The following is a 14,330-nucleotide window of genomic DNA, read 5'->3' as shown; positions in this document are numbered from 1 at the left end:
GGCAAATGTTTTTCCTCATACGTGAACATTAGATCTAAAATACTGGGACACAATAAATTATACAGGTCCCTAGGCATTCCCACACATTGAAACCAAATTAGGATTCTCTTAAGAGAAAAAAAAAAAAGCACAATGCCTATGTGCATCTGATCAAACAAAATATTATTTATTGAAATGAACTCCAGAAAGTGAAAACAAGAGGATTTTTTTCTTTTTTGCTGTTTTGTTTCCTTTCCTTTTTGTTTTATGTGTTTCTTTATGTGTCTTTGGGAAGTAAGGAGAGGCACAGACATGGAGGGACAAAGTGTGAACAAATGCAGCAGTGTCACTCAGTGGACACTATGTTGAAAATGAATTATACAAATTATGGGTGGGGATAGGAGAGAAAAACTGGGGCAGAGCAAGGGATGAGGTGACACTGTCTAAAAAGAAATGTACTATTTTCCTGACTTATGTAACTATAACCCCTCTGTACACGATAACAACAATAACATTTTTTTTGTCGGTCCTGGGGCCTGAACTCTAGGCCTGGGCGCTGTCCCTCAGCTCTTCAGCTCAAGGCTAGCGCTCTACCACTTGAGCCACAGCACCACTTCCGGCTTTTTCTGCTTATGTGGTGAGGAATCAAACCCAAGGCCTCATGCATGCAAGGCGAGCACTCTACCACTGAGCCACCTTCCCAGCCCCTAAAAATAACAATTTTTAAAAGTAAACATTTTAAATAATTTTTATAATAATTTTATATGTAGTAATTTTTACAAAGATAGGTAGAGGGCAAACAGGCTTTATGATGCACTTCTACACCATCGTATCTGAAATGTTCATGATGAAGGCGTTAAGTAGCTCATCAGTTGGAGCCTGCGTGAGAGTCACCGATTACCTACAGCCCTCTTTGCAATGCTCTCTGCATGCAGGGTGGAAAGGGGTGGGAAGCCCGATGGGCGGTCTGGACTGAAAAGAACAGCACAAACGCAAATTGCTGGCCGGGTACAACATGAGGTGACAGTCAGGTGGTGGGCCAGACTCGGCGCTCTGAGTGAGAAGCGTGGTCCCTGGCAAGACAGGAGTAAGAGAGGCGAGGGTAGGGGAGGCTGTGGGTGCAAATACACCACAGAGCACTAAGTTTCTGAAACACATTTCTGCTTTTAAAATGTCTTCATCACTGGGCACTGGTGGCTCACGCCGTAATCCTAGCTATCCAGAAGGCTGAGATCTAAGGGTCACTGTTTGACACCAGCCAGGGCAGGAAACTGTTATCTCCAATAAACTACTCAGAAAAAGGCTGGGTTTGTGGCTTAGTAGTAGAATGTTTGCCTAACATGCATGAAGCCCTGGGTTTAATTCCTCAGTACCTCACACATAGAAAAAGCCAGAAGTAGCGCTGTGGCTCAAGTGGTAGAGTGCTAGCCTTGAGCAAAAGAAGCTCAGGAACAGTGCCTGGGCCCTGAGTAGAAGCCCCAGGACTGACAAAAAAAAAACTACTCAGACAAAACTGGAACTGGTGCTGTGGCTCAAGTGGTAGAGTGCTACCCTTGAGCAAATAAAGCTCAGGGACAGCAAAAAAAAATTTTAATTAAAATTAATTTTTTTTTTTTGGTAGGTCGTGGGGCTTGAACTCTGGGCCTGGGCGCTGTCCCTCAGCTCTTCAGCTCAAGGCGAGCGCTCTACCACTTGAGCTACAGCACCACTTCTGGTCTTCTGGTGGTTTATTGGAGATAGGAGTCTCACAGTCTTTCCTGCCCGGGCTGGCTTTGAACCACGATCCTTAGATCTCAGCTAGGATTACAGGCGTGAGCCACCAGCGCCTGGCAAAATTAAAATTTTTAAGTAAATAAATTCTTCATCCTGCTGGATACTACTGGCCCACATTTGTACTCCCAGCTACTCAGGAGGCTGGAATCTGAGGATCAAGGTTCCAAGTCAGCCTGGCAGAAAAGATCCATGAGACTCTTATTTCCAAAGCCAGAAGCAGAGGTGTGGCTCAGATGGTAGAGCACCAGGCTTGAGAGGAAAAAAGTTAAACAAGTTCAAGCTACAGTATTGGCACCAAAACCATTTTTTTTAAGTTTTCCCCTAAAAACCTGTATAATGTGAGGGTTAAATGTCAAGTACCGAATATCTGATTTTGCCGTTACTTTTAACTGTTTTTATTATCAATGACATTGTGCCCAGTATTGCTACTTAGGAATCGAAAGAATAGTTCAAGACAAAATAAGTAATAGAGAAAAGCCACCAGTATTTATCAGCAAATATTAAACACCTACTGCAGTGATCGGAAGATACAGGGTCTCTATGAACACAGCAGCTCCATCCTGGGGCCGTGAGGAGACACACAGGTGCAGAACAGGAGGAGCAGGGGGAAGGGCTCTGACCTGCCCTGGGGCATGGAAGAGAGTGGAGGAGGGGCACTAGAAGGAAGGTTCTAAGACATTCCACAGACAGAAGCTGAAGGCACTTCAGACTAGAGGTCCTCAAATGCTAGACTACAAAATGAACTCTAGAGGGCGCCGATGAAACAAATTTCAGCTCCAACTCCAGAGGCCCCGAGTGGGGCCCAGAAATCTGTACTTGTAACTGGCAGCTCAGGCACATGACCCAGCCAGTGACAGGCCACGGAATATCTTCAATGACGAGTAATTAACAGCCACTGAAGGACTTTAAGAAAGGAGTAGCAAGCTCAGATGCATAAATTAAGATCATCCTGAACCTATAACCTGCACAGAATAAGTGCCCCCAGGAGAAATCAAACGTGTTTGACTTACAGGACTAGGTGAAGAGAAAACCACAGAGGAGGAGAACGCAGCCTTGAGTAGAAGGAGATTCTGCCCAGCCAAGGTGGAGGGAGATGGGCAGGAAGAGCCACAGCTGTGTTTGTGCAGAGCATGCTGGGCTGAGGAGGTAATGAAGGGAACCAGCAGAGGGGCCACTACGCAGCAACAATATATAAATGACCCGGGGGGGGGGGGGGGGGGGCGGGGGGGGGGGGGAGGCCTGGGCAGGGGGGGGGGGGGAGGAAGCGCACCTCAGCAGCGGACAAAGCTTCATGGGGGCATGGGGGATGGACAGTCCTGGCCCTACCCAGCCTGCCTCCCCTGGAAACTTCTGGAGAGGATGGAGACCCCTCTCTGTTAGGGCTTTAGTTCTTATTTTAGTGTGAACATGTTAACTTAGGCTTAAGCTTTTATCTCCTAGTCCTTTTTCTCTATCAACCCCATTCTAGCCCTTAAAATGAGAAGTTCGTATTCACCACATCCCCCCCCAGCTGAGAGAGACACTGGGCGCCCTGGAGGCCTCACCTCTGCCAAGGCCTGAGATCATAAACGGTGTGCAACTAACATAATGGTCACAGGGTTTCTCCCATCTTTTCAGATTTTTGTAGATATCTGAGCCATCGCATGGTGAAATATTCCTAGCACAGAATAGTAAGGGCAGTGTTTTTATGTAAACTACAAGAGGAATAGTTAATTAACCCCTTAGGAGACATCACCACCCTGAGACCAAGTCTGGGGTTCTGCTGCCCCAGGAGAGGACGCCTCTAGCGAGACAGTACTCTCAGAGCCCAGCCCACCCTTGGCTCCTCTGTACGCAGAACACTCTCTCTGCTCTGCCACCCTGGTGTGTGGGCAATGCCAGCACCAGGCCCGCCTCAAGCGGGGGGAAGAACCAGGTCGGAGGGTCTGGTGAGGCAGGAGAGAGCAACACAGACAAGTGTCTGCCACCAAGTCCCCACCCCAGCAATGAAACTGAGAAGAAGCAAGCTTTACACTGATGTCTCTTGAAGCCCAATCTTCTGTGGAGCAAAAATAAACCTGCATCAAGTGCCAGTGGCTCACACCTATAATCCTAGCTATTCAGGAGATGGAGATCTGAGGAGCACAGTTCAAAGCCAGCCCAGTAAGGAAAGTCCATGAGACTCTTATCTCCAATTAACCACTTAAAAGAAGTGGAGCTGTGGCTCAAGTGGGAGGGCACTAGCCTTGATCACAAAAGTTCAGGGACAGCACATAGGCCCTGACTTCAAACCCCAGGACCTGCACAACAAATAGATAAATAAAATAAACTATAGCTTGTCTCCCACTCTGCGCTAGAATGTAATTCCACATGGTCACAGGACCAAGTGTACCCCAGAGGTCCTAAATACAGCTGTTGTAAATTCTCTACCTGTGCAGGAAGAAGAAAAAGACCCAGATTTTATAAAGGTAAGGGTTTAGAATCATTAAAAGAACACGCTAGTGGATACACAGTGTAAAAACGTACCGAGCTTTGGAAGGACTATTTTAAAAGTGCATGAAATGGACCTCAGGAGATAGGCAAGACAGGTAAGAGGCCACAGGGTCAGGGGATGCAGCCAAGTGGTGGAGAAGTGACTTCGTGTGCATGCTGTGTGTTTTGGCCATGGGTATGTGTTATCCACTAAAACCTAACTCAGACAAGAAGCTTCATTTTCTGAAGCAACAGCTCTGCAAGCCACACCCTCCAGAGTCCCCGGGGAACTCACTGGAGGTGCACTGCTTGGACATGCTGTCCTGCCAACAGGATCCAGAAATGGATGTCCACAATGGACCTCCATCCCCCACTTCCAATAATTTTCTTAGCTACCCAGCTCCTTCAGAGGGCTTTCAAAGGGAGAGAACGTTTTCCTGTAAATACTAGAGGTACACATGGACGTTTATAACCATGAAAAAGTGGAGAACCACAAGAGGAGCAATGAAGTCAGGGGCCTGACATTTTACCCCAAAATCTTCTTTCAAAACTGAACTCTCCACGTTGCTTCCTCCGTGAGTCTCCCTTGGGAAACAGCACGTCCGTCTCAAGTCCTTCTCCGATCATCTGGGCCTGCAGCCTCCGTGCAAACACCTACAGGACAGGGTCTGCAGCCTCCCCGGTCCCCACCAACCATGCATCCAGGTTCAGGCTTTCAAGCCGACGTTGGACCTGCGAGCTGAGGCCTGCACCACTTGCACATGCAAATCCTCTCTCTGTGAAATCAGAAACAAGCAGCTATCTCATAGAGTACCCAAAAAAGTAAGAAAGTGGACAGCATGTGTGCAGAGCCTAGCAAATGTTCACTGAGGAGGGAACCATGATGCCACTGTGCCACAGTGACATGACAGAGAATCAACAGGCCACAAGACCTGTGAAGGAGCAAACACCCTTACACAAACCAGCTGATCCAGCCTCAGCATCGCACAGGGGACAGGCAACTGCAGACGGAAGCTGACTCCAGGAACTTACATCTCGTCCCTGGCACACACAACACAGGCGTGCAGTGAGCACCTGTTGGGCACACATCCAAGATTCCCTAAGGTAACTGTAACAGCAAAAACACTTCCAATATTATTACTCAGTTCAGCAATAGTCTTCTCCCAGGATAAATTCCCACAAATAAGTGTACAAAGTTCTGTCATGAACGGTAAAGTCCTATTTCCTAATCCGTTTATAAAGACTTTAATCACTCAATGGAAGTTTGGGTGTTCCATTGTTATATTACCCAGCCTGCTTGAAATGGTTGTTCTGTTAGAGTCTAAAACATGTAAAACACGTAGACATTCTTGTTCCTTTAAAAGCAATACTTATTAGTTCAACTCTGTAGATATCCAAAACCAAATACATATTATTTCCAGTATGTTACCTCACGTAGCAAGCATCACTTGCAAATTTGATAGTATCTCCTAAAATCAAAAGAACCTATGAACTGCTTCTATTTCAGGTCTCATTTGGACTATGGATTATAAATCTTCTATTTCAGGTCTCATTTGGACTATGGATTACAAATCTTCTATAGAGCTTCCCTGCTCTATCTCTACTTGAAATTTCTACTCTGATGTTCAGATTTGTCAAAAACAAACATCTCACTCCCTTTCCCCCTTGAAACTGCACATGAAACTTCACCCATAGACCCAAGGCCCTCCGTACAGCCAGCTGTCCAACACACAATGCCTGAGTTCATCTCAGCTGGCTGCTCATGCCCCAGGGCATCAATCCACTTAACCTACATTTTAGATAGTCACTCTACATGAAGACACTGAGGTCTATGTGTTCTTTGTTGCTATTATTCCACTTAACTTTAGATAAAAATGCCTTCAATAAAATCAAACAACAGCGCTTGATAGCTATGTTCCAAAACTGAGCTAAACACAGCAACTGAAAATAAAACATATGTTTCCATTACAAAGGAATAAAAGCCATCATTACTAAAAACATCTCACAAACCCTAAGAACAGCCATCAAGGAAGACACCAAACCAACACTAGGAGAGGTTACACTTAATAGTCAATCCCACCCCAAATATGCAGAACAAAGCCAGAACACAAAATCTATTAAGTTAATCTTCTGCACTGTACACAACTTCAAGCTACTCAATGCATCTATATGCATGCACTTGCTTGTACTTAGTACTTTATGGCTATGCTGAAGAAAGTGCTGAAGACAGCAGAGAGAACAAGAGATACCCAGGCATAACAAAATGATAGTAAAACAAGATTGGAGAGCCAAAAACGCGACCTTGTCATATACTTAAATATGTATTTTAAAATACAGGAAAAGAACACTGATCAAAATGTATTATATTCATAAATTGGCATGCTGAATTGAAGCGTCTTTGTACAACTGCTTAGGGATTAAGTCTTTTAACAAAACCCAAATAAAATAAAGAAACCAGGAGTAGTGTAACATGCCTGTTACACTACTTGAGAGTCTACCTTGAGTCTAACCAAGAGAGTCTAACCAAGCACTTGAGAGTCTACCTTGAGTTATAGGCCAACCAGGGCTTCATAATAACATCCTGTCAAGGAAGAAAGGGAAAGGAGAAAGGTAGAGAAAAAAATAGAGAATCGCTTACCCAAATTTGGATCAGTAGGCTGACGTTTCTTAATCTTAGCTTCAGAAATAGCACAATAATAGGCACAGGTCATCTTGATCAGCCACATTGCTCGAACCATTGGCACAGAATACTTAGCTAGATATGCAAAAACATCCTCTTTTTTACTAAGAATGGGAACCTGTAAAGAAATAACATTTATAACCATCACATGCTATGACTGACAGACTTAAAGAGAGAAGGGAAGCAAAGAAAAAAGGCTGGACGTTACTACAAGAAAGCACACATTGGACAGATATTTGAACAGTATTTTTTTTCTTTTGGTCGTGGGGCCTGAACTCTGGGCCTGGGCACTGCCCCTCAGCTCTTCAGCTCAAGGCTAGCGCTCTACCACTTGAGCCACAGCACCACTTCTGGCTTTTTCTGTGTAGGTGGTACTGAGGAATCGAACCCAGGACTTCATGCATGCTAAGCAAGTACTCCACCACCAAGCCACATTCCCAGCCCCAAACAGTATTTTTAATGGAATACTTTAAGCCAGTGATCATTAATACAATGGCAAACAGTTTCATCAGCTGTGCTGTCTTACTTATAGAACAAATTATCTTCAAGTTCTCCAATGCTAAAAGCTACTCATCAACAGAGGAGAAAAAAATAATTTTATGACAGTTTTCCAAACAATGTATCTCAAAACTGGAAAGGACAGATCAAGTGAAAAATTGTCTCTATTCTATGTCTTATCCATGAACACTTTTTTTCCCCTAACTTCAACATTCATTGGAGTAACCATTTCCAGAAAGCTTCTCAAAAGTGCCATTGGCCCAAAATTTAAAATAGAGGCTAAGATGAAGGATCAGTGAATCTGACAAAAAAACAAAAAACACCGAGTTAGAAATAGCCAAGTAATTAATTTGCTAGTTCTTCAAGTACGCACTTGAGACAATTTTTTCTTCCAGACCACAAAGGTGGAATTTAACAAATTAGTATCCCAATGTACCACTGAATGGTTTAAAACTGTTGATTCATTCTTCCACAATACCTCATAAATAGGGTAGGAATAGCCTAAACATCCAGATAATCTACTCGATTTAGGAATGTGGAGAAACCACCAGCTGTGAGGCACCATGAAGTCATCAAGGACCAACCCCCAGGACACAGGCCTCTCCCAGGCAGGGCTCCGACTTCATTTATGAATTCTGGGAATACCAAGGCCACTCATCTAGGGCATGCAAAACAAATGGTGTATCAAAGTTATAGCAAGGGCTATTTTACTGCGAGCTTCAAGGAGTTCTTCACACCAAAAGAACACCTCTAAGCTATGGGTCCGACCCTCCTTAAGCGGGGTTGTGAAGGAATCCCGATCTCTTGGCCTCAAACTCTTAACTTGATTTTGTTCTGAAAAATAAAGGCCTCCAACCAGCTGACTTACATAGCACAACTCATCGAATCTTCATTTATACTGTAGACTTCTCTATTTGTTACAACATTTGACTATTCACACACTTGGTACTAGATGATTATAGAATTAAAAGATAATTATTTTTGACAAGGTAACTATTTTTTAATCAATGTCTTTTAATCTTTTTTTAATTTTTTATCATCTTTAAGTAGTCGTACAAAGAAGTTCCCATTCTACAAAACAGTGTTGAATACAAAGTGCCTGATAACATTGTCAACAATGTAACTATTTTACCAGAAAAATATCCATCTGTTCCAAAGCTGAAGGAAAAGAGAAAAGCTGCTTCTCTTTTCCTCCAGCTTTGGACCGATGGCCAGGTATCCATGCACTGTATTCTATGGGCAACAGAAGGGACTTCTCTGGTCACATGCAGCTCCTCTCTTGGGTGTGAACATCAGAACATGCCACCTGCAACAGGCAACTGCACTGTACAACACAACTAAAAGGAAAATAAAAGTCTCATGGGCCTGCTCTCTGCAGAAGACAGTGATTGAAGTTTTAGTTTATAAAAGCAGCTAACTTTCATGCTGCCGCACAAGGCACTAGTTTTACTTTCACTTAAGCCAGGGAAAAGTGCAGGGCTAAATATTCAGCTCAAGGCCAAAGCAGCTGCTCTTCACTGGAACATACAGTATGGGTACAAGTCAGGTTAAATCCCATCGAGATATAACAAAAGGTTAAAACATCAAGGTAAATGCAAAATAAAGTTGTCAGCTCCAAAGAGTCACCACTAAATACCTTTCCTGGCTGCCTACATTTCTTTTGAGTAGCAACTGTTAGGAAGGTAAAACATGGGAATATGTGAAATGAGGAAGCAATTTTTAAAATAAGCCCATTAACCTTCCTGCTGGCAGAGCCCTAAGAGAATTGGTGGACTCAAGTCAAGGGCCTCAGAAGCTGTAAGAACACACATATGAAAGAAGTTACTGAATTAAGGAAGAAGACACCCATCAAAGATGTCAAATCTGCAGTTTTGGCAAACTAGGAAAAGAAATGATCCTTTCACTTGGATTTCCTTACAAGGAAGCCTTTCATGTTTTTAGTGAAACAACCATCTGACTTAACTTCTAGCTGACTCAGCAATCCAGAGCTGCATCTAAGAACCAACACAAAGTCTAGATGCCTGATGTGTGTGGCTTTCCACCAACAAAGGGACTGCCCCTGGAATGCACTAACCATTAGCATCTCCTAATGGCTAAGCCGGGTACAAGCAAAGGAAGCCCATGACCCAAGCAGCCACAGGGCAGTAAACAAGGCACCAGGAGTAACTCTGCAAGAGGTACAAAAACCCCTCTGGTTGCAGGAATTTCCATTCTCCCCTAGCCAAGCCTGTGAGTGAAGGAAATATCCTTCACAGGCCCGTGGGCTTTATGTAACACAAAGTAAAAATCATGGCCCACCCCCACTCAGCAAAGTACTCAGTGTCTAGATAAGAACTCAAAGATGACTCAGGATCATGGGTTTACCTGACTTAAGCTATCTCACAGATCAATACCTTCAGATGAAGAATACTCAAGAGTATATAATCCTTTTCCCATCCAGCTCTGAAAGAGCTTTAACCACCTTCAGATGATGAAATGCTGAGGAGAAGAGGTCTGGAAATGCCCAAGAGTATTTCAAGGTATATTCAATGCTTCCACAAAATAAGTATCTACATTTGCAAGGAATTAATGTCAGAGCTTACCTAAGGAACACCTACCTGACTTGGCCAGAGGCAGCTGCTAATAAAGAAAGGACAGAACAGCAGCTAATACACTGCACCATGATCCATCTCCTAAAGATGAGACCCCTACACCTCTAGAACAGAGGCATAAGCCCTGCATCAATATTCACTTTAGGGAAACAGCCAAAAATATACTCTAAATATTTATAGTAAAGGAAAATCTAAAAAGATACCAGGTTGGCAGCACAAAGAATATGAACTGTAGTTAAAACCCATAAAACACTAAAAGGTGTCCTATCATTTACATAAGCTTTAGGTACAATCAATGGGACTTACAAAGTAAGTGTTCACTCCTGGAGATAAAGTGTTACATTGCTTAGCTGAATGGAAATAGTAGCACTGTGTGATGCCAAGTCTTGTGCTTTTCAATGATTTCAGTTGCCTTTAACCACTAGAATCTATCTAAGGCGATACAATGTTATGATAGTAGGGAACTAGATATAGAGCTAGAGCTAGAGATAGAGATAGATATAGAGATAGAGATAGATTTCCCCCACCCAGTGATGGGGCTTGAGCTCAGGGCCTGGGCGCTGTCCCTGAGCTTCTTTTCTCAAGGCTAGTGTCTCTACCACTTTGAGCCACAGCTCCACTTACAGTTTTTGAGTGGTTAGTTGGAGATAAGAGTCTGGCAGACTTTCCTGCCTGGGCTGGCTTTCAACAGCAATTCTCAGATCTCAGCCTCCTGAGTAGCTAAGATTATAGGGGCAATATAAAGCCAAGAAAAGATTGGGCACTATATTCTGAGTTACTTTAGAAAACAAACAAGCAAAGGAGCCTCCAAAGTGAGCCTATAACAGCTGGAAATGAGCTCTTACTGCTAAGAAGCAAAAACAAGAGCCCCTAACAACAAAGGGCATCAGAGAACATGAGAAAAAGACCATGCAAAGGTGTGCAACAAGGCAGAGATACAGACTATGAGGCAGATTTCTAACTTCTCAATTGGTGATGTTTGAACTGTAAGATTTTTCAACCTGTATATTAATTATACCCCAAGAAGGAAAAAAAACAAAGGCAAAGATTGTAGAAGAACCTCTTAACATACAAACTGCCCCCTCCAAAAAGAAGGCTGGCAACTATAAGAAATCTGTACATTTTGTTCAAAGCTTTTTTATAAAAGCAAGCACACGTAAAGTCAAAATCTTATTTCATTTTGTAGGAAGCAGACTTCGCTTTAAGCATTTGGATGGGTATTTTTAAAGACAAGGAAATAACCTCAAAGCAAAGGATCTTCTTATCACATCTTGGACATACTGACCTAAGGAAGCTAAAAATATAAAAGAAAAAAAGTCTTACTGCTTATTCTTTTTAAATCTCTTTTTAAAATCTTGTGTATCTAGAATCTACAGAAACTGCTGGCTGTATGGACCACTTGGATTCATTCACAGAGGTCCTGAGCACAACAAATCAACAAAGAGCACAAAGCGGACACATCTTGTATTGTATACCTGCAATTTGAGCCTCAGCTTTAGAGAGGACTAGGGAAAATAAATACTCAAACACTCCAATATATACGCAAACAGCTCAAGTTTATAAAACTATAATTATAACAATGTAAGAAGTGTTTGATACCTTTTTTGCCAAAATAGCAAGTGGTTTATTTCCTGCTAAGTCAGAGAACCAATTATGAATTGCAGTCTGAGATCGAGCTGTTACAAGCCAGTAATTATCTTTAGCATTAACTTGGGGTTTCTTCTTTCCAGTATCTTGAAAAGTGTTAAGCTTTAGTTTCTCAGCTAATATGCTGCTAAAATAAGCTCCAATCTGTAGAAAGAAGAGGGAAAAAAGAAAAGAGAAAGGTTAAAGACAATAAGCAAGTATCTCAGTACTATATATTTTAGTCCTTGAAGCCAAGCAGTGTGATCGCCACACACTAACACTAGGCAAAAAGTCACACAGCACCTCTGTTTACTATTAACAAGAAGCCAAGGAAAGAAGAGCAGTCTTCAGATATTTCTGGTAAGAAGAAATGAGTAACACTCTAAATACATTGCAAGGAATGAGTTCTGCCTCTACCTTCAGGGATACTTTCTCCCTACACACCAAACTGGAAAAAACAATTTCCCTGCAAGGTGGTGCGTACCAATGGAGACAGCCCAGCCAGACGGTAATCATTCGTGTTGCATTTCAATAGCACATATGTTTGGAAATGAAATTCTGTACTTATACTTAGTGAAGTTTTTGGAAAGTATTTATTGTAATGGAAAATTACAAAAGGTACAATTAAATTAGTTGCTTAACATTTGTACTTGGGCTGTCAATCTCTGAGTACAAGGATTTCCACAGAGGTAGGATTGCTCTGTATAGCTAACAAGACCTCAGAGAAAGCATTGTAAACTATTTTATCATTTTCGCATTATCCAAATTATAACACGGACAAAGGGTGGAGAAAAGGACAATAGCAAAGAAGACAAAGAAGGCAAGGAATAAAGTATCATCTAAGCAGTACATCTATTAAAAAAAAAAACACAATAATTGAAACCTTCAAGAATCTTATAAATGCATTACATTTCATTCTCATAGAATTTAAATAATATGATACAAACAACCACATGGTTAGCAAACAGTAGCAACTATGAAAAAGAAACAAGGGGTTGGGAAGGTGGCTCAGTAGTAGAGAGCTTGCCTTGCATGCTTGAGGCCCTGGGTTTGATTCCTCAGCACCACATAAGCAGAAAAAAAAAGCCAGAAGTGGCACTATGGCTCAAGTGGTAGCTGAGGGACAGTGCCCAGGCCCAGAGTTCAGGCCCCACGACTGGACCCAAAAAGAAAGAAAGAAGGAAAGAAGGAAGGAAGGAAGGAAGGAAGGAAAGAAGGAAGGGAAGGGAGGGAGGGAGGGAGGGGGGGAGGTGAAGGGAGGGAAGGGAAGGGAAGGGAAGGGAAGGGAAGGGAAGGGAAGGGAAGGGAAGGGAAGGGAAGGGAAGGGAAGGGAAGGGAAGGGAAGGGAAGGGAAGGGAGGGAGGTAGGGGGGGGTTAAGGAGGGAGGGAGAAAGGAAGGGAGGGAGGGGAAAAAAGAAACTATGTTTTGGGGAAGCAATCACATCTTAGTTAACAGTTATGTGGTCACAACAGCTTGTTCTCCACACTGTGATCAGTTATAAGCCATTAGCCAAGTTTATCTCCCAAGATGAAACATTGGCATAATTTCTTTTTGTGTATGTGCCCATCAGTCCTGGGACTTTAACTCTGAGTCTGGGAACAGTCCCCGAGCATTTGTGCTCAAGGCTAGCACTTTACCACTTGAGTCACAACTCCACTTCCAACTTTTTTGGTAGTTAATTGGATATAAGAATCTCACTGGCAGGGCTGGGAAGGTGGCTCAGTGGTAGAGTGCTTGCCTAGCATGCATGAAGCCCTGGGTTCAATTCCTCAGTACCACATAAACAGAAAAATCTGGAAGTGGTGTTGTGGTTCAAGGGGTAGAGCACTAGCCTTGAGCACAGAGAGGCTCAAGGACAGTGCCCAGGCCCTGAGTTCAAGCTCCAGGACCAGCCAAAAAAAAAAAAAATCTCACTGGCCTTACTGCCCAGGCTGGCTTTGAACTGTGGTCCTCAGATCTCAGCTTCCTGAGTATCTAGGATTACAGGTGTGAATCTCTGGCACCTGACCGCAACTTTTTTTAATGTGTGTTGCATTCCCTACTTCTTGTAATTGATATGTAATTTAAAAGTTTGTCTTGGATTGTTGATCTAATAAAAGCTAGAGTAAGTAGGGAAAAGATGGAGATACTCTTTTTTAAAAACGAAACAACTTCATTGCAGTTTTTATGTTTCAAGCAAATATTTGCAAAACTTCTAGTGAATAAATTAAGTGTAATTGTAAATAAGCAGGCACAAACAGCTAATTGTTTGATTTAAAATTTTTCAACTGGTATCTGCTCTCTGAACTAAGCACACCTAGAAACACAGATTGTTTGATATTTGAAAGGTCTCACATTTGCAATATAACTGAGCAATTTAATGATAATAAAGGCATAGAAATAAAAAAATCATAGTCTAAACAATCAATTGTACTTTTTTCTGAATGACAGCAATGGATTAGAATGACTACCCATATTTTGCTCCCTGCTAGGAAAGCTTTTAAACAAATGTAGACTATAATCAAAATTCTCAAGCAAAAGAAGAAAATACAATTGGGACTCAAAAAATCTAAACATGTTTATAATATTTAATGTAACTCACTTCGCCTCTGGAGACAGTGTCTTGCTTTGTAGACCATGCTGGCCTCAAACTCAAAGGTTCTCTTCCCTCAACCTCCCAAGTAATGCAGGTAAGCATTACCATAACTCAGACAGTAACATTTAAATTTTTTTCCACACATTAACATTTAGA

The 14,330-nt window shown here is 42.4% G+C and overlaps 1 protein-coding gene across 2 annotated transcripts in view; it reads right to left on the bottom strand.

Annotated features, from left to right (window-relative positions):
- The window catches only part of Med12l (mediator complex subunit 12L), a 231,938-nt gene that overhangs the window by 196,999 nt on the left and 20,609 nt on the right, over positions 1 to 14,330 (bottom strand). For both annotated transcript variants that reach the window (XM_042665626.1, XM_042665625.1), the window contains exons 3-4: positions 11,572 to 11,763; positions 6,842 to 7,001 (exon numbers count right to left, since the gene is read on the bottom strand). In XM_042665626.1, the coding sequence (XP_042521560.1) occupies positions 6,842 to 7,001; positions 11,572 to 11,763 (352 nt within the window). The remainder of the gene's footprint in view (positions 1 to 6,841; positions 7,002 to 11,571; positions 11,764 to 14,330) is intronic.

This window comes from Dipodomys spectabilis, unplaced genomic scaffold, assembly GCF_019054845.1.
Source record: "Dipodomys spectabilis isolate Male_0828 unplaced genomic scaffold, ASM1905484v1 ptg000340l, whole genome shotgun sequence".
NCBI classification, from domain to species: Eukaryota; Metazoa; Chordata; class Mammalia; order Rodentia; family Heteromyidae; genus Dipodomys; species Dipodomys spectabilis.
This window is presented reverse-complemented; position numbering and strand designations above follow the sequence as displayed.